Source organism: Sciurus vulgaris (genome assembly GCF_902686455.1).
Source record: "Sciurus vulgaris genome assembly, chromosome: 8".
NCBI lineage: Eukaryota > Metazoa > Chordata > Mammalia > Rodentia > Sciuridae > Sciurus > Sciurus vulgaris.
This window is the reverse complement of record NC_136468.1, coordinates 132,995,177-133,018,896: the sequence shown is the minus strand read 5'-3', so window position 1 is coordinate 133,018,896 and position 23,720 is coordinate 132,995,177. Positions and strand designations below refer to the sequence as shown.

Here is a 23,720-nt window from a genome sequence, read left to right as displayed (position 1 = left end):
GAACTCGCCATCCTCCTGCCTCAGCCTCCAGAACCGCTGGGTTGACAGGCGCGGGCCCACCTGCTGGATGTTCTTCAGGTCACATCTGCAAGAGGCCGTGCCTGAGGCAGGAGCTGGGCATCCTCGGTGAAGCCGGCTGGTCTCAATCCCGGGGTCGCAATGGCTGCTGGGTGGGGCTGGGAATTGAGCCCCTTGCTGGGCCAGAGACCCTCCTGAAACATCCTCGTGGCCACAGTTACAGGGCGGTAGGTGGACCCCGTTCTCCATGGACCGTTGTAAGACAAAGCCCGTGCAGCTGGCCTCGAGGACGCCCCAAGGACACGACCTGCCTCCTCGGGGGCCTGGGTCGCCGAGACTGGAGAGGCTGGAGAGGCTGGAGAGACGGGACCTGCCTGGCTCTTCTTCTGCTTCTTCTTCTTTCTTGGTCCCAGGGATTGGACCGAGGGGTGCTGAACCACTGAGCCACCTCCCCAGCCCGTTTAAAATATTTTATTTAGAGACAGGGTCTCGCTGAGTTGCTGAGGCTGGCCTTGAATTTTTGATCCTCCTGCCTCAGCCTCCCGACCTGCTGGGATGACAGGCGTGCGCCCCCTGCGCCCAACTGGCTTTTCTTCTTCTTGGGCTTCTCCCCAAGTCTGTGCGGGGGTGAGCAAGTGCTGTGGTGGGGTCGGAGGTTTCTTCTTGGTTTTTGTTTTAGAGGGAAAAAAAAAGACCTCTTGTGATTCTCCACCTGGTTCATCTCCAGTGGAACCAGACAAGAGTGGGGTGGCCAAGAGGATGCTGGGAAGCAGGACTCCGTGCCCCCCCCCGAGGAAGGGTCCGGGGTGGGGTCCCTCCATTCACCTGAAAGACCGGGCGAGAACTTTTCTGCACGTCCCTCTCGTTTCTGGAACAGTCCGCAGGCCGGGTTCTTGGGGTCCCCCACATTCTCTTTCTGAAACAAAATCCATTCTTAAGCCCCGACGACCAGGCCTGGGGTCCTTCGGTCTGGTCGGTGGTGCTGGCCTGGGTGGGGGACTCGCTTCCAGAGTCTTCTCTGGCTTGCCAGCCTCCAGGGGCCGAGGGGCCGGGCAGAGGCAAGTGCGCGTCCAGAGCCCAAGAGCCCTGCCCAGATTCTGGGTCAGGCCGGCCCCGTCCCCTCTGTGCAGAAGTGTCCCCCCGCCACCTCCACCCTCAATCTGGCGGGCCGCGTGGCGGACGGTGGATTTTCCTCTGTGTTCTCTTTGGTTATTATTATTTTTTAATGAGGTCAGACTGAAAGATCCATCTGCCTGGCCTGCCTGGGTTGGAAGGTAATTAAGCCGGAGACTAACCTCTTAATTAGGGTTTTCCCTGCGTAAATCTCATTTGATAAATTCCTTATCATCCTCGGCTTTAACGACGGCGTGTCCTCGAGTCGGGATCGAGCCCCCCTGGGACCTCTGAGCGCATCCCCCCAGAGGCCTCCCCAGGACGGCTGGCAGAGGGACCCCTTTCAGGGTTAATTAATCAGCCCGTCGGTGCTGGGAGCTTGTCTGCCACCTTCTGATTCACCCGTTAGCCCTCTGCCTCCCTTCTAGGGCTTTCTCTCCGTTTTTTTTCCTGGTGAACTGAACTGTGCTAAAGGAACTGCCCCTCCTTCTCCCCAACCTGTTTGTCTTTGTGCAAAGGTTCCATTTTTTCCCGGTCCCTTTTTTAAATGCAAGTGCAGGCAGGAGTGGAAATGTCAGGGGTCAGTCTTCAGGCGGAGGGGGCAGGGGCCGGGGCCACCTCAGCTGCTGCCTGTCCCCTTCCAGAGACCGGAGCTGCACTTAACCCTTCGGAGCCCGGCACCTGCCTGCGGGGCACACAGGGCCTTTCTTCCCACTCTTCCCAGGAGTCTGGGGTCCCCTTTTGAGGTGTCAGGCTGAAAACTGACCTCGGTGGTCGTAGGGGCGGCGGGCACTGCGGCCTTCCCTAGGAGGAGCCCTCTTGGATTTTTTCTGGTCCCTTGGCCCATCCAGAGCCAGTTAGAGACCAGGGTGGCGATGTCACCTGTTCAGACACAAGCCCAGCCCCATCAGCGGCTCAAGGGACGTTCAGATTTACAGAAGGGAAAACGGGGTCCTGCTCCGCCAGCCCGAAGCGGGTAGGGTGGAATTGGGGCCCCACTGGGTTTCCCAGGTCTGCACCCTCGGTTCCTGAGTACCTGAGCCCCCAGATCCAGGGAGAGGAGAAGCCTGAGGTCAGAGTGGCTTCCAGACGCCCATGGGGTTCTGTGGCGGTGGAGGGGGCAGGGCTGTCCGGTGTCACCCGCGGGATCCTGGTGCCCCTGGGAAGCAGGGGACCTCCCTTACCGGCGAGATGGAGGGGATGGCCTGTGGGCGTGGCGGCAGGTGGCAAAGCCAGACCTGCTCCCTCCTTCTGTTGGCCACCGGGCCAGGCTGCTCACGGCTCAGGGTGCTGGGTCTCCGTGGGCGGGTCGGCCAGGTGGCTCAGGGCGGGCTCTCCCTACTGGTCACTTCCCTGGCCTCCAAGACCCTGTGCCTCCTGGGAAGCTCTATGGGCGGTGAGCCCCACCCCGGAGCTTCCGCACACCTTAACTGTGGGGAAACGAAGGAAATGTCAGTATCAACAAAGGGCCCCAGGGAAGAAGTGCCCTGTTGTGATCGGCACCTCTGTGGATACCTGGGGCTGTGAGGGTCCCCAGAAGGAGCCAGAGAGAGCTCCGCTGCAGCCCCGCTCAAGGGTTAGGCCTCTGACCGGGGACTGTGCATCGCCAGGCAGGTTACTCGACCTCTCTGTGCTCCGGGGGTGGGGAGGAAGTGCAGCTTCCTTGGCAGCCGGTGCTGAGTCTGAACTCGGCCTGGAGGGGCGGAGGGGGTGGTCTGCTTCGCTGCTTTGTCCTGAACTGGGAAGCTGCTTTGGGATCCTCCTGCCGGTTGGGCCTCAGTTTCCCCATCTGGATCGGGAGGTCTTGGTGAGAATTCCAAGAGGCGACTTTGTCCGGACTGGGTTCACAGCCTCCAGGGGCCACTCGGGGCTCGGGACGGTTCTGTTTTGGGGCATGGGCCCTGGGGATTGAACTCGGGGGCCCTCGGGCGCGGAGCCCCCTCCCCAGCCTGTTTTGTGTTTTATTTAGACACAGGGTCTCACTGAGTTGCTTGGCGCCTCGCTGTGGCTGAGGCTGGCTTTGAACTCGCGCTCCTCAGAGACGGTTCTCATCAGACTAGTGGGAAGTGGGTGCGTCTCGGTGCTGAGGGTGGGGGTCCGAGCCCCGGGGAGCTGGCCCCTTTGTGGCTCCAGCTCTGTTCATGGTGTGTCAGGTCCCTACCGGACCAAGGCGACCAGTGGGGGTCTGGGATGGGATCCTGCAGCCTTCGGAGAGGCCCCTGGCTACCTGGGCCTCAGTTTCCCCTTCTGTAAAATGGGTGCTGGGGAGGCCCTGCCTCCTGGCCAACTCTGAGGCCTGCGTGGAGCCGAGCGGCCGGCGGCTACAGGATGCTCTGGGTGGTTGGTCGCCCGGACGACGCGGGCTTGGAGCGGGAGTCCTCCCCTGGCTGGCCCGCGGCCTCCTTCTCCCTCGCTCTGAAACCAAAGCTCAGCATCTGTTTCCCCAGGAGCTGTTTAATATTCTGTCGCAGTAAAATGAACTCATTGGAGCCACCCGGAAACAGCTGAATGAGCCCCCGGCGCCCGGCCGCCTTTCAGAGTGGCTCTGGGCCCCTTCGGGCCTCGGCAAGGCTGGCAGCAGCAGCAGCTGGGAGAGAGGGGCCCCCTTTTCTTCTCGGTGCCCCCGGGGAGCCCGTGTCCCCACATGGGGCTCCTGGAGGGCGGGGTGGGGGTCTGGGGTCTGGGGAGGGGCGGCCCGGGTTTCCTGGCCTGTTCGGGGCCTTGTGTGTGCTTCTTGGCTCGGAGAGTCTGTGTGTGGGGTCTCCCCAGGCTGAGAACGTCAGGACTTCCCCAGACCCTTCCCCTGATTGTCCCTCCCTCCAGCCTCCAGCGGGGCCCAGTGGAGGCTGGAGACTCGCTCACCAGCATCCCGGAGGACGCTGAGCTCTATCCGGCTGTCGATTCCTTGGAACTTCTGGGGATGTTTCCTCTCCTTATTCCCATTTGACAGGTGAGAAAACTGAGGCCCAAGAGGTGAGCTGGCTTGACCACCATCATGTCGCTAGGAAATGACCAAGCAGGGCTTCCACCAGAGCCCGGCTCTGACCAGGGAGGCCCTGTTCTCGGTGCCACCGACCGACCTTCGGACCCACAGAGCCGCCCTGAGGTCGAGTGGCGGGTCAAGCCGTGCACCGTTGCCCCTAGGCATACAGTTGGCACTGCCTAAGTGCCAGCCGTTCTCATGACCTGGTGACTTTGACAGCTGCCCACCTCCCAGCCTTCTCCCTGATCCGGGAACGCCTGAGTTTCCCCAGGCTTCCTCCAGAGCCGGACAGGAAGCGCTCCAGGTAGACGCTGGATCCATTTCATGTAATTACCCATCGCAAAATTAAATCTTCCTTGTAATTAGTCTTGGGCAATTTCTCTGCCGAGGCCCAGCCAGGCGGTGTGGTGAACGTGGGCAGAGGGGGCGTCCACGGGCCCCTGCAGGGCCGCTGCCGGGGGCCCAGGGTGTCCTGACCCAGAGACCCATCCCGGGCTCAAACCCGAGGCAGAGAGCTCTCGGGCGGGCGGCTCTGGGACCTGGCAACTCCTTTCCACTGTCCTTAGTATCTGAGGGACTCAGCACATGGTGCTGGACTTAGTCCTTTCTGCCAGTGGCCTGGATCTCGGTCCCCAGCCTCTGAGAGGTCCCAGCACTGGATCTCCAGCTGTGACACCCAAGGTCGAGCCTAGCCACCAGCAACCCCACCCCTCGCCGTGGGCCTGTGCGATCCCTCCCTCCCTCAGCCTCAGTTAGCTGTAAAATGGGGGTAATGTTGACCATTCAGTGCAAGGGTTGCCAGACTTTCTGTCAAGGGTCAGACGGTGAATATTTGGGACTTTTCAGACTCAAGTGCCTCTGTCACCACCTAACTCCGACCTGGTCATGCAAGAGAGTGTCCCCAGGCCCCGGTGTGCCTAGGAGGGGGCATGTCTTTGTGCAAGATCACAAGGCTGGGAAAAGAAAGGCGTGGGGCCTGCTGGGGAGGGCTGGGTCCTCGCTTGCCCGGGGCCTGCTGGGGAGGGCTCGGGTCTCTCTGGCAATTCGAGTGTCGGAAAGCACAGCGGCCTGGGAGCCTGTACCCGCTTCCCTGAGCGTCAGTTTCTGCATCTGGGAATGCTGCCCTTCATCACGCAGTCTGCTGGACTCTCTGACTCTCGGGTGCTGACTGGGGGGGTGCTGAGAATCTCTCCCCATCAGCCTTCTGGGGATTCCACAATCCCCTTATACCCAGCCAGGGCTTGCACTGTCTTGCAGCAAAGGCTCCTGGCTAGAGAGGACTTGGGGGTGGGGGGGCAGTGCGCGGGAGTTTTCATCCTGGCCGAGCCTTGACCCATCATGCTGTAGATCACTTTGTTTCACTGGGTCTCAGTTTCTCCTCCCTGTGATTGGACCAGGCCAGATGACAGATTCAAGGTCAAGGGCTCCTCTGGGTTGCTTCGTCCTGGCCGCTGTGTTGTGAAGGACCCTGAGGCTGGCCCAGGTTCTAGGCGGAGGCTGGGCCGGGTTGTTTAGCAATGTCTGCTGTGGGCACCAGGAAAAGCATGCGTTTTGCTGGGCATTTCATGTGGTCAATAATCCTGGAAAAAAAATCCTTGTGGTTCCTCCCAACCCGCGATGGACCTGCATCTATGGGACTTTCCTACTTGACAAAGATGGCGTTTGCCTTTTGTAAGAAAGCGCATCGTCGCGGCAGCACTGATGCAGATTGGGAGAGGCGGGGTGGACGATCATTCTAGACCAGCGCATCCCGTAGACCTTTCCCCAACTGTAGGAATGTCCTCTATCTGCCCTTCCCAGGACGGTGTCCTCTGGTTACATGCAGCTGTCAAACTCTTGAAATGTAGTTGTTCGTGAGCAAGGGATTGATTTAAACCTTATTTCATTTAAAAATGTAAAAGCCACGCGCGTCCTAGAGATGGCCCCGTTGGACATCCCAGTTCTGGATTTAGAGAGCATCTGGCTTGTAGGGGTTTCCAGGATCACTGACTGGGTGGGTCCTCGGATAGGAGCCTGTTGCTTGGCAACAGAAACAGCTCTCTGAAGCCTCAGCAGGGGTGTTGCCCAGCTGGGCGGGCTCTGCTTAGGTGGGCGGGCTCTGGGTAGGTGGGCGGGCTCTGCTTAGGTGGGCGGGCCCTGCAGGTGGGCGGGCTCTGCGTTAGTGGGGGGCTCTGCAGGTGGGCGGGCTCTGTGTAAGTGGGCGGGCTCTGCTTAGGTGGGCGGGCTCTACAGGTCGGCAGGCTCTGCTCAGGTGGGCGGGCCCTGCAGGTGGGCGGGCTCTGTGTAAATGGGGCGGGGCTCTGCTCAGGTGGGCGGGCTCCGTGTAGGTGGGCGGGCTCTGCTCAGGTGGGCGGGCTCCGTGTAGGTGGGCGGGCTCTGCATAGGTGGGCGGGCTCTGCTCAGGTGGGCAGGCTCTGCGCAGTCTCTCCCTGGGAGGGGCCTGGCTCCCTGCGCTCCAAGCGCGTGCGTGTGAGGCCTGGCCTGGGTCACATGCCACCTTCAGGGGACACGTGTGTGGTTCTCATCCCCGGCGACCGCAGGTGTCCCAGGTGCAGAGTGGGCAGGCTGAGAGGGGAGGCCGGGAGGTTCCTTCAGGACATCGGGGAACGTGCTTTATTTTTTCCTTCCTCTCTCCCACCTAAACCCTGTCGCTGTTTCTGATGTGGAACAAAAGGAGGGGCTTTGGAAATTGACGTGGCTGTATCTTGAGTCAGCGGTTCCCTTGCTGTGTGGTGTTGGGCGAGTCATCCACCTCCCTGAACCTTTAAAAGGAGCAGCAGCCCCGCCCTCGAGGGGGAGACGGTGCGGCGCTTGTGATAACGTCCGGGTTGTGGTTAAACCCGGGGAAGGACGAGCTCCCATTCTCTCCAACAACATCAGAACCAAAACCCAGCCAAGGCCCACCCAGCCCCATCCTGCCCAGAGATGGCGCCAGGGCCTGGAGGGTCACTGAACTGATGCTCACACCTGGAATCAACTCGAGAGGCACCCCAGATGTTATGCCAGGGGTCCCGTCCCAGGGCGGGGTGGGGGTGTCAGTTGGGAGAGGGGCCTTCTTGGAGGAAAGAAGTCGCTGGCATTTTCAGTCATGCCAAGGGTCGCCTGGGCTTTGCTGTCCTCTAAAGATGCCTCCGTCTTCTGGTCTCTTCGCCCACCGACAGGGTCTCCACTGAACCCGGAGAATTCTGACGTCCAGATTTCGCAGGAAGGCTGCTGGCCAGGTTGGGGTTCTGGAAAGGGCGTGGATATGCCTGTCAGTCTTGGTCAGTTTCGGGGAGACCGAGTGGGCAAACCTCCCAGAGAGGCCCTGTATTACTGTCACCTTGGAAGTTCCTATTCGGATCTCTCTGGAGGCCCAGGTTTGAGCCTTTGCCATTTGAGAGAGTCCTTAGGGTTTGTTCCTGTCCCTGGGAATCGAGGTACCCATGTGCTGGTGCCAGGCCCCCAGGGGGTCAGGGGGACAAAGCCCTCCACCTCAAGGAGCTCGCCTTGTCGGGGCTGTGGCAGACCTTGGGACGTTGGCCAGAAGTCAGGGTTAACATGAAGTGTTTGGAAGAGGGGGCTGGAGAGACGTCCCTAGGCAGGAGGACCCCAAGGGTTAGCCAGGTGAGGGAGGAGCCACCTTGGTGGTCCGGGAGGGCTGCGGAAGTGAGCCGGCCCTGGTGACAGCGTGCTGCTGGCCCTCTGGGGAGAGCCCGGCGCCAGCCTGGTCCTCTAGGCTGTGGTTCTGCTTTGACCCCAGGCACGGCCCTGACCTCTGCCCTGGGCCGGGAGCGCTGGGTCTTAACCCTCCTTCTCCATCCCAGAGACACAAGCCAGGTGCAGAAAACCCTTCCAGGCGGAGCCTGTGGGTGCCGGGTGCCGCCCGGGAGGATGCGCGGGGGTGAGGCCGGGCTGACTTAGTCACGCACCCGCCGCCTCTTCCCACACGCCCTGCCTGAGGCGCACGGAGGCCCCTGCCTCGCTCTGGAGCCCGCACCCCACCTTTCCAGGTCGATGCCAGAAGCTCCCCGACACGGGGTGGGGCTGTCCCAGCAGGAGCTCTGGTAGCCCAGCCAATCAGCACTTCGCAATCCTTCTCCCCCCACCCCCCTTCCAGGGCAGAGATTAGTGAACATTTCCCAGCAGTCCACAGGAGAGAATTTGGGGTGGGGAACACCTACTCAGGTGGCCTCTTCGGGTCATGGAGCCACAATCCTGGCAATCAGATCTCCTGCCACTTATAAAGAGGATGGCAGTTTAGAGAGGGCAAGCGATGCTCCTGAAGTCACACAGCACTGCATTCTGGTCTCCTGGAGCTGGAGAGGAGAGCTCAGTCTGATGAGTTGGGGATTTTTATAGCGGTATATCTGTCCCCAGAAGCCCAGGGACAGGCTGAGAACAGGTGTCCCAACACAGGCAGCCCAGGGGCTTTGATCCCCATTTTGTGACTGATGCTGCCAGCCAGCTCTTTCTAAGCCCAGAACAGCTGCAACCGCTCCACCCATCTCTTCTCCAGGCCAGGCAGAACCAGGGGCTGGTTAAAAACACACAGGTGGGGGTTGGGGAGATAGCTCAGTTGGTAGAGTGCTTGCCTTGCAACCCCAAGGCCCTGGGTTCGATTCCCCAACACCACCAAAAACAAAACAAACAAACAAAAAACACAGGTGGGCTCTGGACTCATGTGCACCCAGGTTCAAGTCCAGCCCTGCCACTTGCCAGCTGCATGGCCTTGGCCCTTATGGGACTGTTGAGACAATAAGTGAGCCCAACCATGCGTGTCACAGGCTGCCCCTGGGATCGCCCAGCCCTGCCCAGCCTGTCACTGTCTCCACACTGCTATTTCCCTGCCGGGGCCCCCAAGGACCTGCCTCCTGTCTCCTGTGGCCCCATGTGGCATGATCACTGTGCCTCAGAGAGCTGCCCTTCCTGCGTCTGTGGACACGGCTTGGCGTTATTATTATTTAAGAGATTTTTACACCATCCCTCCACATTTACTATTTTATGGATTTTTATGGAGGTCAGGAAGGTTTCCGGTGAAGCCCAAGAAGGGCCTTCCTAGCTCCCTAAGGGTCATGCAAATCTTCCCAGATCAGGAGCATGTATTAGGCACCTGCTGGGTGCCTGGCTACTACTTCCTCCTTAGGTGAACTTGGGCACGTGACCGCCTCTAAATCAGGCGCAGGGCTCAGCTGACTTCTGTCGCAGAGATTCACACAGCGTGACGGTGAATTTTTGTGTGCCAACTTGACCGGGTCACAGGATGCCCAGAGAGTCGCCTAACCGTGATTTCTCTGAAAGACCCTGACGCATACGTTCGGTCTCCGCCTCAGCTGGGCAGAAACAGCCGTAAACAAAATGCAAACACAGGAGCGTGGCCGTGTGCCAATAAAACTTTATTTGCCAAAGCAGGCGGTGGGCCAGCCGGGCCCCGTGTGCTGGGGCCTGCTGACCCTCGCGGGTTCTTCGCCTGGGAAGTGGGGCCCTCTGGGGTCACGGCAGGGGATCAGCGAGTGGGACGGAACGGACCCTGGCCCGGTGTCAGCTGTAGTCGATATCTGTCATTTAGTCTCATGTCACTCAGACCCCAGCCCTGCCCCGTGGGCCTGCGATCTCATTTCATGGATGAGGAGACTAAAGCACAGGTCAGGTGGCGGTCCCTTGGCCTGTCTGTCACCGTCGGGTGACCTGGGCTGCATCTGCACCCCTCCTTGGGCCTCCGCCTCCCCCCGTACCCTCAGAGAGGGCTCGCTGGTGCGATGCATGGGACAGACGGTCACGCCCACCGTGTGGAGGGAAAGAGGTGGCGTCTCTTGTGGCGGTCGCCAGCTGAGACGCGACAGGGCTGACTGGGAACAGAACACGTTGCAGGTTGACCCAATCAGACTGGGGCTTTCTCAGGGTGCCATTCAGCGGGTTGTGGGGGGGTCTGGTCTTACTTGCTTAGAGATGGAGATCCCTGGGTCCCTTGCATGTCCTGCGCCAAAGCTAGAGCGAATGAGGTCGTGCAAGCCTTTTGTAAATTTGGACAGATTCCCAATGCACCGCCCCTGCTCCAAAGCCTGCTGTGGCTCCCTACTGCTCACAGGAACAAGTTCAGAACTCCTTCTACCTGAACTTCGCAGCTTCCTCTGCACCTGTTTCCACCCGTGGGCCCTGGGCCGGCCTCTTGCTGGCCTTCTGAAGTCACACTACCCTCTCTCGTTCTGTCCCCTGCAAAGCTTCACGTTCGCCTGTAACCCCCGCACACGCCTCGAAGTCCTCCTGGATCCCCAGGTCTCCCCGGACACCGGGCAGGTGTTTCCCAGAATGCCTTTCATCTGGGCTGGGGGCTCCTGGGGACAGGGCTGGGTTGGGGTCACCTCTCTGAGCCCAGCGCCCAGGGCACGGCCAGGGCACAGGTTTGGTTGTGGTGCTTACCCAAGCGGTGCCGTCTCTGCCCACATCCCAAAGCCACGCTGGCCGCTGGACGGAGAGCGAGGTCGATGCTCCCAGAACCTCCACCCCAAACGTCGGCCCTTAGAAAACCTGCTGTGTGAAATTCAGACCAGTGGCGGGGTCTGGTGTTCCCTGGGGTGGGCGGGAAGCCACAGGGTCCTGTTGCTAAGAACCTGGTGAAGGCAGGTAGTTTTGTTGAACACCTTAGCACACACGCTCTGCATCCTGGGAACTCGGGGAGGCCTCGGCCTGGTGCTGAGCTGCTCCAGTTACACGCGAGTATGCCAGGCTCAGAGAGGTGCAGCGTCCTGCCTAAGGCGGCTCAGCAGCGCGGCTGACACTGCAGGGGCGAATCGTGTGTGGTAAGAGCCAGGAAGGCGCTGGGCTGTCCCCAGGGCTGCAGAGTCTCAAATAGAACCATCCTGGCGATGCTGGGTGGCTGCGACCATTTACTGGGCCCCCCCAGAACCGTGCCTGCATTATCACTGCATCCACGTCCTAGGAAGATGGTGCTGCCTCTGTCCCCGTTTTATGGAGGGGACGCTGAGGCTGGGGGGAGCGACTTTCCCAGAGCGGGTGGGCAGCCGGCCCCTCCTGCCCTGTTGGGAGGAAGGTGCCGGCCAGGAGGGGCGGCCCCGGCTCGCCTGGGCCCTCACGGCTCGGCAGCGGCCCTGGGTGGCTCTGGGGTGTGCAGGCCTCTGTCACAGGTCACTGGCTGCACGGCTGGAAGCCGCTGGGCCCCGAGGAGGCTGGCTGCCCTCTGCGCCCTGTGGACTGTGGCCCTCAGCCGCCCTCTCCCCCGGAGCCGGGGTGGGTCCCCAGCTCCCGTCCCGCACGGCCGCCCGCCCCCGGCTCTGGAGGCCAGCTCCACTTTGCCCTTGATGCTTCTCCTCTGCGGAGCCCTCGGCCAGTTCTCCACGTAAGTGACAGCTGCCCTCAGCCCGTCAACTCGGATTAATCTCCCGGGCTTCCAGCCTGGCCCAGCGGCGGGCACCCAGCTGCCAGGGCCGGCGCAGCCCGCGGAGGGGGCTCTGTCCAGCCAGCCCTGTGCCTGGGGAGAGGGCGACCGGGCCTGTTCCCCAGGGGCCCAGCCGGCCTGCGCCACGTGCGGACAGGGCTCTGTGCCCATCGAGGGCACGGAGGGTGGTCCCCAGCCGCAGGGTCACCCACCCTGGTTCCTTCCCGTCCCCCCTCTGAGCCGTGGGGCCTGTGTCCACAGAGCAAGGGGCGTGTTGACCAGAGGGACAGAGACAGACAGAGACAGAGAGAAAGAGAGAGACAAGAGAGACAGAGACAGAAAGAGAGACAGAGGCAGAGAGAGAGACAGAGAGAGACAGAGACAGAAAGAGAGACAGAGACAGAGACAGGAGAGACAGAGAGACAGACAGAGAAGAGAGACAGAGACAGAGACAGAGAGACAGGCAAACAGAGACAGACAGACAGAGAGACAGAGAGAGACAAGAGAGACAGACAAAGACAGAGAGACAAAGAGAGAGACAAGAGAGACAGAGACAGAAAGAGAGACAAAGAGAGAGACAAGAGAGACAGAGACAGAGAGAAAGAGAGAGACAGTCAGAGACAGACAGAGACAGAGAGACAGGCAGACAGAGACAGAGAGAGACAAAAGAGACAGAGAGACAGAGAGAGACGGAGACAGAGACATAGAGAAAGAGAGAGAGAGACAGAGACAGACGGAGAGAGAGAGAGACAGAGAGAGGGGATTGATGGGAAGGGCCGTTGCCTAGGAAGCGGGAGGAGGGATGGAGTCCTGCCCCTTGGGCCAGGGACGTCTTCCTTTCCCACGCGACTGTCATGGAGCCTCGCAGCTGGTCATCAGACAGCCCTGGCCGTGGCCCTGGCTCTGCTGGAGGCATCTCCTCCCAGAGTCTGGGCTTCCTCCTCTGGGAGGCGGGCCGGTGCCAGGTGGACCTGGGGCGCTGGGCTGAGCCTGCCTGCAGGTCCGCTGGGACTCACGGGTGACGGCGCAGACGCGGCCAGCGTCCCTCTTCTTGCCTCTGTGGGCACGGTGCCCCATGGGGCTGGAAGAGCCAAGAGCGGGCAGGACCCAGGCGGCAGGCTGGGCGGAGGGGAGGCCAGTCCCCTGGGTCTGCCAGGGGCCCTGCATGGCCCTGGCGAGATGCCCAAATGGGGGTCACTCAGGGTTGTGGCCACTGTCTCTTGGTCCCTGATCCCTGGGTTGTGGGTGCTCTTGGGCTCAGGTGGAGATGTCCCAGGGCCCCTCACTTTGGGAGGGCCCCTGACCTAGTCTCCTGCCTGCGTCCAGTGAGAAATCACGTTGCTCCAAAGGAACAGGTGGCTGTACAGCCACCCACCCCCGGTCACTTCAGAGAAGACCAAACAGGCCCAGAGAGGAGCAGTGACTTGCCTAAGGTCACACAGCAAGTGGGTAAGAGGACAGAGATGAGGGAGCGAGTCTCTCATGGAAACAGTGAACCACAATGCTCAGCTGGCTCCTGCCCCATGCCAGGGGCAGAGAGAGTCCGTAGACAGGTAGGCGTCTGTCCTCCGGCGGCCCAGCGGGGCTCCTCTGGCCCTGCCTGCAGGGATTGCTAGCCCCTTCCGCAGATGGGAAGCCGAGGCTGGTGAACTGCGCTGCTGGCCTGAGTCGCAGTCCAGGTGGGATTTGAACCCAGGCCTCGGAGCTCTGGACCAGAGCCGCCCACAGCTGTGGAGCGCGTGGTGGGGCGGGCATAGCCCAGTTGTGGGTCATGCGATCGCCCTGCTCCTGCTGTTTGGTGGCTGTGTAGACCCGTCTGCCCCAGCGCCTGGCTGGGATTTGCTTTTCCTGTCCCTGATCCTAGGTGGGCCCCAACCTGCTCCTTGGAGGAGGGGCGAGTTCCCGGGGATGCGCCCACGTGGGGTGCTCCTTAGGGTTACAGGTGCTGCAGAAGGACCCGTTTGGGTTTGGGGTGACTGCTCAGGGCCCCCACATCCAGTGGCGGGTTCTTGGGGACTGGTCTGAGGCCGGCAGAAAGCCTCACCCTGCGGCTGGGGGCGTGGCTCAGGAGGGCCTGGGTCCCACCCGCAGCACGAAGCACACAGCGCCCGCCTGCCTCTGGGCCTTCGGCCTCGGAAGGCTGGTAGTGCTTCCTGAGCACCTGCTATGTGCCGGGCGCCACCCGACCTGGTGTCACCGGGCCAGGAGCTGGGGGCGCCCTGACCCCATTTCACAGAAGATAAAGCTGAGGCTCAGGGAGGGAAGTCCGAGGTTGACCTGCTGGGGAGACACGGGGGACCGAGATCAGACCTGCGTCATCTGACCCCGGGGTGTTTTCCATCTTTGGTGGCCTGTGGGGGCGGGGCCCGACGCAGGCCCCTGTGGACAGCACTTCCCGCCAGGTGGGCAGAGCCGGGCCCCATTACATCACAGGCTGGGGGCGGGGCCATGTGCCGGAAGGGGCGGGGCCGCGTGCCAGAGGGGTGGGGCGATGTGGCAGCGGGGGCGGGGCCTGCTCCAGAGGGCGGGGCATCAGTACCTCGAAGCAGGGCCATTGGAGAAGCATCGCCACCGCGGGCTGACAGCCAGGTGGGATGGCAGGAGTCAGCAGAGGGGAGGAGGGAGGTAATGCAAAGCCTGCGACTTTATCCTGAGGGCAGTGGGGAGCCATGGAAGGTGTAAGCAGGAGAGCGGTCTCTGGTTGGTGTCTCCAGGAGCCCACCCAGTACACAGAGGAAGACAGAAGCAGAGAGCAGGAAGGGATCGTGAAGGTCTGGGGACAGGTGTGTGTGCGGCGGCCTTGGGGACTTTCTGCTGCAGAACAAGGCCCAGAGAGGAGCTGGCCCGGCCCTGTGACTACAAGCCTGGGGCCTTGCTTCTGGTCCCAGCAGCCCAACCCCAGCTGAGTGACACCTGTCACAGAAGCCCCCTCCCAGGTTCCCATAAAGGAAAAGCCACACTGGATCTGCCCCTTGGGATCCAGCCTCTCGGTGCCCTGAGGCCCACGCTGCTGCTTACATAATATCTCAGTTAAACGTCCCCGGGGATTCTAACTCCCGCTCTGCCGCGCCCACCCAGACACAGAAACTGCCCCGAAGGGCGCTTCCAGCTCTGGCCACCTCCAGAGGGATGCTAGGGATGGGGACCGTCTGGCCCCTGGCTGTTTGGAAGGCTGATTCTTCTATTATCTCCCTTAATTCTCTCAGCAGCTGCCAGGCGGGACCCCGGGACACCGGGGCTGGCAGCTGGCCTGGGCCAGTACCCAGGGCACTGGTGGGCAGAGGGACGCGAGGTGGCTAGGCCAGAAATCCCCTGCCTGAGGGCCCCAGGGTGGCAGGGTGGCCAAGGAGAGTCTGGAGGCAGGCGCCGCCACCCACACCACGGCTCCTGTGCCGGCGTCTTCGTCTCACCCAAGTCGAAACCTGGTCTGGGGGTGACGAGCTGGAAAAAAGAAGACCCGGGATCCCATGGCGGGCAGTGCCCCCAGGAGTGAGGTAGAAAACCGGGACCGCGGGCACCTCCCCGGGCCCTCACCCCACCCTGGGTCCTGGCCGGCAGGGGGTCCCTGTCCTCCCTGGCTTCGCCTGGACCCTGCGCCTTCATCCCCGGGGTGGCTTGTCGCGCCCTCCCTGGAGGCAGGTCCTGGGGCTGCATTGACGGGCACAGAGGCCCCTGCTGCGCTGGTCCCCGTGGGAGAAATGGGCACGCCGGTTATTCCACAAGCACCTTCTGGCACCTGCTCCCCGTCCTCTCCCCTGGGTGGAGGTGACTGTCCCCCCATTGCTGGTCCAGATGTGCCAGGCGACATCGGACCTGGGGCTGGTCACGGGAGGGACAGACCACGGGCAGGGGGCACGGGGTGGCCCGTCCTGGCCAATGGCGGTCCTGCCTGCTGTCCCGCAGGCTGTCCATGCTGGGCAGCCTCGCCGTCGGCCCCCACCTGCCTGAGGTCCTGCAGGCTGCGTGCCCGTGGGGGGCAGAGGCCGTGCCGGGCTGCCTCTATGACCCACCCGCTCTTCCCCTAGATGGACCTCCTCTGAGCTGGGCCCCGGAAAGCGCCACCTCCAAGTGACAGAAGAGCAGACCCCGTCTGGACAGGAGCCGCAGGCCTGGGGCCTGCAGGGGCGTGCCCACCTGCCCCGGGCATCTCAGTCTTCCAGTCCCGATGGGGACGAGGGCCGTGTCACAGCAGGGCGCCGGGTGCCACCCTGCCTGTCCCTCCGCAGCCAGTCGAGCGTGACCAAGTGGAACAAGTGGCAGGGCCACCGGGTCCACCCTCCAGCCCCAGGGCCTCGGCAGGGGTGGGTTTCTCTGGGCGCTGGTGTGGGGACGGCCCCCTGTCTTTCTGAGGCTGGGGGACGCAGCGCCCTCCCCAGCTGGGACAGGCTGGGACTTGAGGCGGCTTCCTTGGGACTGATTTATCAGCCGCCTGGGGAGCCGCTGTCCCAGGGCGTGTTGGGTCCCCCGCCGGAATGAGTCCGTGGGAGGATGAGTTGGGTCCTGCCCGGGTCTCAAAGCTCAGGAACAACTTCCTCCCGTAGGAACACCCCCCACCAGGCTGCGGTTGGCTCTCCCTCATCCCAGGCCAAGGCCGGGGGAGTCCCGGGCCCGGTGCTGTGTGACGTCGGGCCAGCGTCTCACCCTCTCTGAGCCCCAGCTTCCCCTGGCCAAGTGGGACAGAAGGATCCCCCCTTGCTGGGTGTGCTGGGGGATGAGTTAGGGAATACGTGACCTGTTCCGTGGGGTGCCCGGCGCCCCCTCGTGAAATCCAACCCCGGGGAGAGTGATCCTCTGGCATTTGGAAATCATGCAGTTGTAGGCAGTTTGGTCGTTTGGCTTGGTCTGGGGAAGCCATGAGAGTCCTGGACTCCTCCTTCCCGGCTGCTGCCGGGGAAATTCCACCAGGGGAGGCGGGTCGGGAGCAGGTGCCTCGGTCTTCTCATCTGTAAAGTGGGTGTGAACCGCGTGGGTCCCTGGCAGACCCTCCCCGGCCCCCAAGCGGGTCTTGCGATGCTTGGAATAAAACTCCCGTTGGGGTGCGAGGCGGCGGGGTGGCCGAGCGTCAGCGATGCTGGGATCCAGGGCCCACTGTGCCCCGTGCCTGCCGCCCCACCAGCTGCGCAGTCTCTGTTTTCCCTTCCAGGAGATCCGCCAGGCCCCTGCCCAGGAGGCGGGAGCTGAGGCCCCCTGACGTCCTGCCCCTCCCAGATCCTAGCGGCAGTTCCAGCAGCCCCGCCTGGGGACCTCTACGTCTACCAGACCACCACGGGGCCCCAAGGGGTCGAGGGCATCTCCACCGTGTAGCGAGAAAACTGAGGATCAGAGAGGGACAGTGGTGGAGCCCTGTCACACAGCGGTGGAGCCGAGACTCCTGGCACTGCCTCCTGACCTCATCAGCTTCAGGGGGAGGGTGACGACTGACTGTGCGCGTCCTGTCTCTGCCTGGAGCACACAGTAGGTCCTCAGTGAAGGCTTATTCATAGATGGCTGAGGGGAGGCGCTGTCCTCCCCAGCTCTGGCTCTTCCCAGCATGCAGGTCCCAAACCCAGTGAGTGAGTCACCACCCGGCCTCCGGAGCCTCCTGCCTGATCCCAGAGGGCGGGCCGGGTGGCGGTGACTCCTTCCTGGGCCTGCGTGTGGACGCAGGCGGGTCGTGGAGGTCAGTATCTGGGTGTGCTCTTGCAGCCGCGGCTGGCCCCGCCCCCCGTCCAGCCTTCCTCAGTCTCCTGAGGCAGAAGGTCAGCGTGAGCCTCTGATCAAACCCAGCTTCCTGCCCCTTCCTGGCTCTGTGACCTTGGGCAGGTTATGCGCCCTCTCCAAAACAGAGGATCCTGGTGAACACTGGTCAGTGGTCACTTGGCAACAGTAAATTCAAAGTCCCCCCCAAACTGTGCTCCATTTCTTCCCTACTCACCCTCAGAACCTGCAGGTCTTGTGTGCGTCTGGTCTAATTCATACTAAGGTGTGAATGGTTTCCAGGCTCCGCCTCCAGAGTGTCTAACACATAGCGTGGTGGTCTGTGGTCTTTGGGGGTCTGTGAGGAGGGAATCGAGGGATTTTTGTTTAGGGTATAGAGAATGAACAGTCTTCCTCATCCCTGGTCCCCAAGTCCCCTCACGCAGCAGTTGGGGCTGGTGCTTTGTGCTGGCCTGGCGGGGAGTCCAGACTTGGTCTTCACTGTCTGAGGACCTCAGAGTCCGCCCTTCTGAGGAGAGCCCTTCACGTTTCTGAGAACACCTGGTACACGGGAAGGGTGTTGTGGACAGGTCCCCACGTAGAGGTCTGCGCACCTGTTGGACATTTCCATTTCCAGAGGAGGGGCCTGGACTCGGGTCCCTCTGTGGGGCTGGCCCCTGAGTCTCTCAGCCTTTGGGTTGGAGCTGTGTGTCTCCAGGAAAGTGTCTGTGCCTTTCTGGGCTGTTGGTATCTCCTCTGTAAACTGGAGGACAGAAGGCTAAACCCACAGGATGGAGGGATGAAAGACAGGCAGGTGCCCAGGCGCTTCCCCCACCTGCCCGCCCCCTCTGCAAGCTGCCCTGCCCCTGGCCGTGCCCTGCTGGGCACCCACAGGCACGTCCCCAGTCCTGTGTGCTCCCTGGGGAGGGTGCTGTTTTCCCCTGTGTGACCGGGCAGGTGGTGTTTCCTGTGCTTCGGTTTCTTCCCTGTGAAGTCGAGGCGGCCGTTGGCTCCTCCCGGGGTCCGTATGCAGGTAGGCTGTGTCTCCAGACGCTTCCGGCCCGTATCCAGCCTCGGCAGATGTCCGTCTGGAGGGCAGGAGGACGGGCAGTGCCTCCCCCACCCTTCCACTGTGCCCGGCAAACTCCTACACATCCTTCAATGCCCAGGTTAGACGCCCTTCCCCGGGGAATCCTTCCCAGCTTCCCGGGGTCGGGCTGAGCTTCTGAGGATGCCGGTTAGTCAGAGGCGGGCGGATCCTGAGTTTCTCTTGCCGACTTCTACTTCCCAAGGGGGAAACCAGGACCCCACAGCGGGGCAGGGCTGAAGCCTCCCAGCCATGCATCTCTAGACCCCCAGATCGTCTTTGCCCTGAGGGGAGGCCACAGCCTCTCTTCTCAGCCTCCCTCCCTGGAGCCAAGGCCGCCACTAACCGCTCTCCCCCTTTTTCCTTTGCAGCTCACGACCTCCCCGCCAGCAAGGCCTCTGCCGCCCAGCCTGGCAGCCACCTGCAGTGCCTGTCTGTCCACTGCACGGACGACGTGGGCGACGCCAAGGCCCGAGCCTCCGTGCCCACCTGGCGGTCCCTGCACTCCGACATCTCCAACCGATTCGGGACGTTCGTGGCCGCCCTCACTTGAGTCGAAGAGAGCCCCCTCCCCGTCCAGGCCCTCCGCCTCCTCCAACCTGTCCCCACCCCGCGGTTAAGAAAGGGCCACCATTGCCCGAGTGGTTGTTTTTTTTTTTTTCCGTCTGGGTTGGTACCTGCTTTGTGGCACACGGACCCGAAAGGGTTAATTTAAAGGGGTAGGAGGATGGAAAAAAAAAAACCTCAAAAAGTTATTATTTTTTCTTTTTTTTAAAGAAGCTGTGGCCACGTTAACTCGCCACAGTTAGCCCACTCTTGCTTTGGCCTGCTACTGCTCCCCGTTTCCCCGTTTTTCTGTATTCTTGGCCCACCCTTTTAGAGGACCTCTTTTCTTTGATTTTTCTGGAAGCTTCTATGTCCAAGTATTGTTCTTTCATCATAAGACAAGAGTTGCTTTTTTCTTTCTTTTTTTTTTTTTAATTCTCTTTTATTCTTCCCGCTGCCCCGACCCCCCCCCCCCTTTTTTTTTTTTAAATTCCCCTTTGTTCACTGCTTATTAAAATGGAAATCCTGGAGAAGAGAGTTCTGGAATAGTGCCGGGTAAGAGATTGTCATGGCAGTATTAGCTAGTGACACCCAACTGTCACCAGCCAGACAGGAGCCAAAGGAGCCGCACCCCTCGGGTCCCGCCTGTGGTTTTGTCTGGTCTGATCCCCGAGGACGCAGAGAGACGGATTTTCCTTCCCACGCGCGCGCTCTGGACCCCGGGACGCGCGGGGAGGTTTCTCTGGGCCTTTCTGGGCCTCCGCCTCTGCTCGCCGAGCTAAGCAGCTTTGGTCCTCCCGGGGGGACGCCAGGCACCCGGGCACCCGGGGGAAGCCTTCATTCCTTCCTGGCCCGGCACCTCCCAGGGACCGAGGGCACCAGGCGTGTCCCCTTCGCCCGCTCCTGCGCCTCCCCAGCCGGTCCTGGGTGGAGGAGGCTGCGCCTTGGGGAGCCCGCAGGCTCCGGGGCTGAGCAGGAAGAAGCCGCAGCCTCTTCAGCCTCCCGGGTCCCTTTTGATCTGATTTCACCCCTTTCTGAAACCAGAGCCGCGTCCCCGCATCGCAGGAGGGAACCGCCTCTCCTTTGGGCAGTGAGCGCGGCGGTCACTGGAGGCCTGGAGTTGGCAGGGATGGGCGCCCTTGGGTGCCGCTGACCCTTGCAAGAGGCCCGTGGGAGGCGTGGGGTGGCGGGGGGCACGCAGACTCCAGGGCGGGTCACAGCCCTCGCGTGGCCCCACCCGGATGGGTGACGCTTATGCTTTTATTTCAGTTTTTCGTTCACGAGCTGGTCTTTCTAAACGCCCCCTCCAGAGACCCTGCCCACCGGTGCGTCCTGCACGAGCGGCCTGCCCGAGGCTCGGGCCCAGCGTGCGACACCCACAGGGTTTATTTCCAAGAACTTTTCAGTCAAGGGAGAGAAGAGCCCAGAACGTCCTCTGTCCCTTCCCCTCCTCTCTCTCCTTGGCTGGCCCTTGTGGCTGGGGGTGTGGGCCAGCTCTCAGCGGTTCCTTCGGGTCCTCTGACCAGGGCAGCCCCTGGCCGCAGAGGGCAGACGGAAGCAGGTGGCGTGAGGCCATCCGTGGGAGCAGAGTCCCCACGTTCTGCCACCAAGGGAAGGGCCTCCCCCTTGGTGGGGGCCTCCCTGCCTCCTCGGAGGGAAGGGCCGTCCCCCACCCTGGGCTGCAGAAGGACGGCGGGATTCCGGGCCCCCCAACCCTCTCGGTCGCCTCAACTCTGCAGTGTCCAGCTGTTTGAGAGCGTCACGGTTTTATTTTCTAGGCAGGAGGGATTTCTCCTCGATCGCGTAGGGCCGGGAGCAAAGTCTTCAGCCTCCGTCTCTGGACTTGGCCAGCAGCCTGTGATCCTTCCGTTCTAGAAACATCCGCCGTTTCCACCGCTCTCGCTCCCCCGACCCCAGAGTGGGCCAGCTTTTCAAACAGCCTTAAGCAAAAGGGTGTCATTTCGCCACGTTTGGTTTGACGGAGAAGCGTCGCAGCGAACGCAAAGGCGCGCCCGGGTCGCGAGTCGCGAGTCGCGAGCTTCGGGAAAGGAAAGGAAGACGTTCTAATTGCACATGTAAAATAAGGAACTTGACTCTGCTGTGTGTTGGGCAATCCTGTCGTCTTTTTTTGACTCTTTAAAGAAAATCCATTTCTGAAATGCTTGGTTGGGAGACTGTGACAATAGCTCACGAAATTGAGTGTTATTTTTTTCTCGATGTAAAGCGCGCGGTCTTCCGGATTCATGCATATTGTATATACCTGTATATGTTTTCCTGAGCAGCTAAATGACAATAAATATGACGTTCATGGTGACTGCGGCGCAGTCGTGGGCCGGGCTGGCTTTCTCCCCCTCCCCCTTTCCCATGGGATTCCCCAGGAGCTTCCGTCTGGGTGCTTGGTGAGTGCATGGGTGTCCATGGGTGTGTGTGTGGATGTCGTCCCAAGTCGTGTCCCTTCAGGGTTTGTCACCTTGGCTCCTGCTGACATTTGGAGCCCGACCATTCTTTTGCTTTTGGGTACCAGGAACTGAACCCAGGGTCACTCGGCCACTGAGCCACCTCCCCAGCCCTATTTTGTGTTTTATTTAGAGACAGGTCTCACTGAGTTGCTCAGGGCCTCGCTGTTGCTGAGGCTGACTTTGAACTCCCCATCCTCCCGCCTCAGCCTCCCGAGCTGCTGAGATGACAGGCGTGGCCACCGCGCCCGACTGGTGGTTCTTTTTCTTGGCCAGGGTGAGGTGAGCGCCATCCCCCGTTCCTGCCACTAGATCTCAGCAGCGTGCCCCTTCCCCATTGTGACAACCAAAGAATGTCCCCAAATGCCACGCAGCATCCTGCTGGAGACAGGATCCCCTGGTTCTGGTATCTGACAGTGCGGGAGGGTGGGGCGAGGGAAGGCCATCCGGGCGGACGTGCCGTGCGATGGTCCGGCACTCAGCTCGGTGACCTGCAGGTCACGTGGCTTCTGGCTCCTCTACGCCCCCATCTGTGAAATGGGTGCCGCTCCCAGGGTGGTGAGGGACCCAGCGTGTGGGACGCCGCAGTCAGAGAGGGTCCAGACGCCCAGATGGCTCACCTGGGAGCACCTCAGAGGCTCAGGGCTTCGGGGCGGGACCGTCGGGCCTGGACGCTGCTTCCCCACTGACAGCTGGGGTCGGGGACGTGCCGGACGCACTTTCTGCGCCCTGGGTCCTACAGCGGAGCCCAGGCTGGGGTGTGGCTCCGTGCAGCCCTGGCCAGCGTGCGCAGGGCCCTGGGTCCCTCCCCAGACTGCAGAAAGAAAAGGAGGGCTGATAACTTCCGGCCAGACGCTCCTTGGAGCCCAGCCCTGACCCAGGCCCGCCTAAGCCCCTGGCCCTGGCTGGGCACCTGCTGTCATGAGCTTGGAGCCAAGGCTGGGCCCTTCCCCCGCAGCACACAAGGTGTTTCTCAAAGCGTGTTCCAGGGAACCCCAGCCACGCGCCTGGACGGTGCCAGGTTCCCGGCCTCTGATTCAGATCCTCTGGACTCTGACTCCACACATTACTGCAGCAGGGCTGTCCCCTCCTCCCCCAGCCCACAGCAGATTGGGGGGTCCCAGTGCCAGTTTGAAGCAGGAAAGTAAGGCGGAAATGGTGACAGATTGAGAACTGGAGAGCGACCGTTCAGGATCCCTCCCCAGAGTCACTGCCCTGGAGATGCCAGGTGAGTGCAGTGGGCATGGGTCCCTGAGGGCACCCCCTGGGCTCTGCTGGCTAGTCGACTGAACCTGAAGGGTCCCAGGAGCCCCGGGTGGAAGGCTGGGTGTTGAGGCTGGTGGCGAGGCCGGGTGTTGAGGCCATCGGGCTCCAGGAGGGCTCTTGGGAAATGACAGGGTGTTGAAGGCTCTGGCCCGTCCGTGGTCAGCCCACTGGTGGGGTCATGGTGGAGTGGACCGTCTGGAGCTGGGGGATGGTAGGAGGAGGGTAGGTGCCTGGAGGCGTGTTTCTCATCGCCCGCCCCTTCCTGGCTCTCTGCTTCCTGGCGGCCACGAGGTGACAGCTCTGCCCACCACGCCCTTTCCATCATGATGTCGCCATAGCGACGGAGCCCGTGGTTCACGCGCGGAAACCTGAGGCCGAGAAACCTTCTCTCCTTCAGGTTGTCTTTCCTCGGGTATCCCGACACAGCAACGGAAGGCTGACGCACACACTGGTTAAAAAGTTGAATTCCATCCAGCCAATGTCCCATCTCAAGGGCAAAAGGAGTTGCTTAGGAAATCACCCCCCACAGAGGCTCAGACGCCGGGCCTGGAATGCAGGGGAAAGACCATGGGGGTTACTCGATGTCCAGGAGGCAGGCGGGGCTCCCCCCTGAGCCTCGGGCTCCTTGGAGGAGTGCAGTTCTGTGGGCGCGGCACAGGAATGGGGGGGGAGCAGATGGGAGCGTTCCCTCCCTGGGACCAACTGGGAACCCAGCCCCCAGTCCTCACCAGCAGCCCAAAGAATTCATGCTTTCCTAGTTCAACTCAGCAAATTTATTTAGCTCCTACTATGCGCCAGGATACGATCCTGAGGGTCCTAGTGAGAAAACTGCAGGAACAGAGGACCGGACTTTGCGAGACCCTTTTCCCATTGAATTCTCAAGGCAATCTCGTGCCAGGGTAGGATCATGCCAGTTCACAGCTGAGGAAACAGACTTGGATGATCCCAGCGACTCAGGACACCGAGTCAGGAGGATTGTAAGTTCAAGGCCAGCCTGGGCAACTTAGTAAAACCCTGTCTCCTGGTTAAAAATAAAAAGGGCTGTTGATGTCAGAGGTAGAACACCTTGGATTCGATCCAGCAGAAAAGCAAGCAAGCAAGAACGAAGGAACGAAAAGAAAAGAGACCGAGCAAAGAGACGCCCAAGGATTTTCAGTTAGACTGTGGCTTGAGGCCACTTGGTTCTGACGTCATGGATCA

At 61.5% G+C, this 23,720-nt stretch overlaps 1 protein-coding gene across 1 annotated transcript in view; it reads left to right on the top strand.

Moving 5' to 3' along the window:
* Window positions 1-20,406, top strand: part of MN1 (MN1 proto-oncogene, transcriptional regulator) — a 41,468-nt gene extending 21,062 nt beyond the window's left edge. The window contains exon 2 of the mRNA XM_079149948.1: window positions 18,624-20,406. Within this exon, the coding sequence (XP_079006074.1) occupies window positions 18,624-18,805 (182 nt within the window). The 3' untranslated portion in view covers window positions 18,806-20,406. The remainder of the gene's footprint in view (window positions 1-18,623) is intronic.
* The last annotated feature ends 3,314 nt before the right edge of the window (window positions 20,407-23,720 follow it).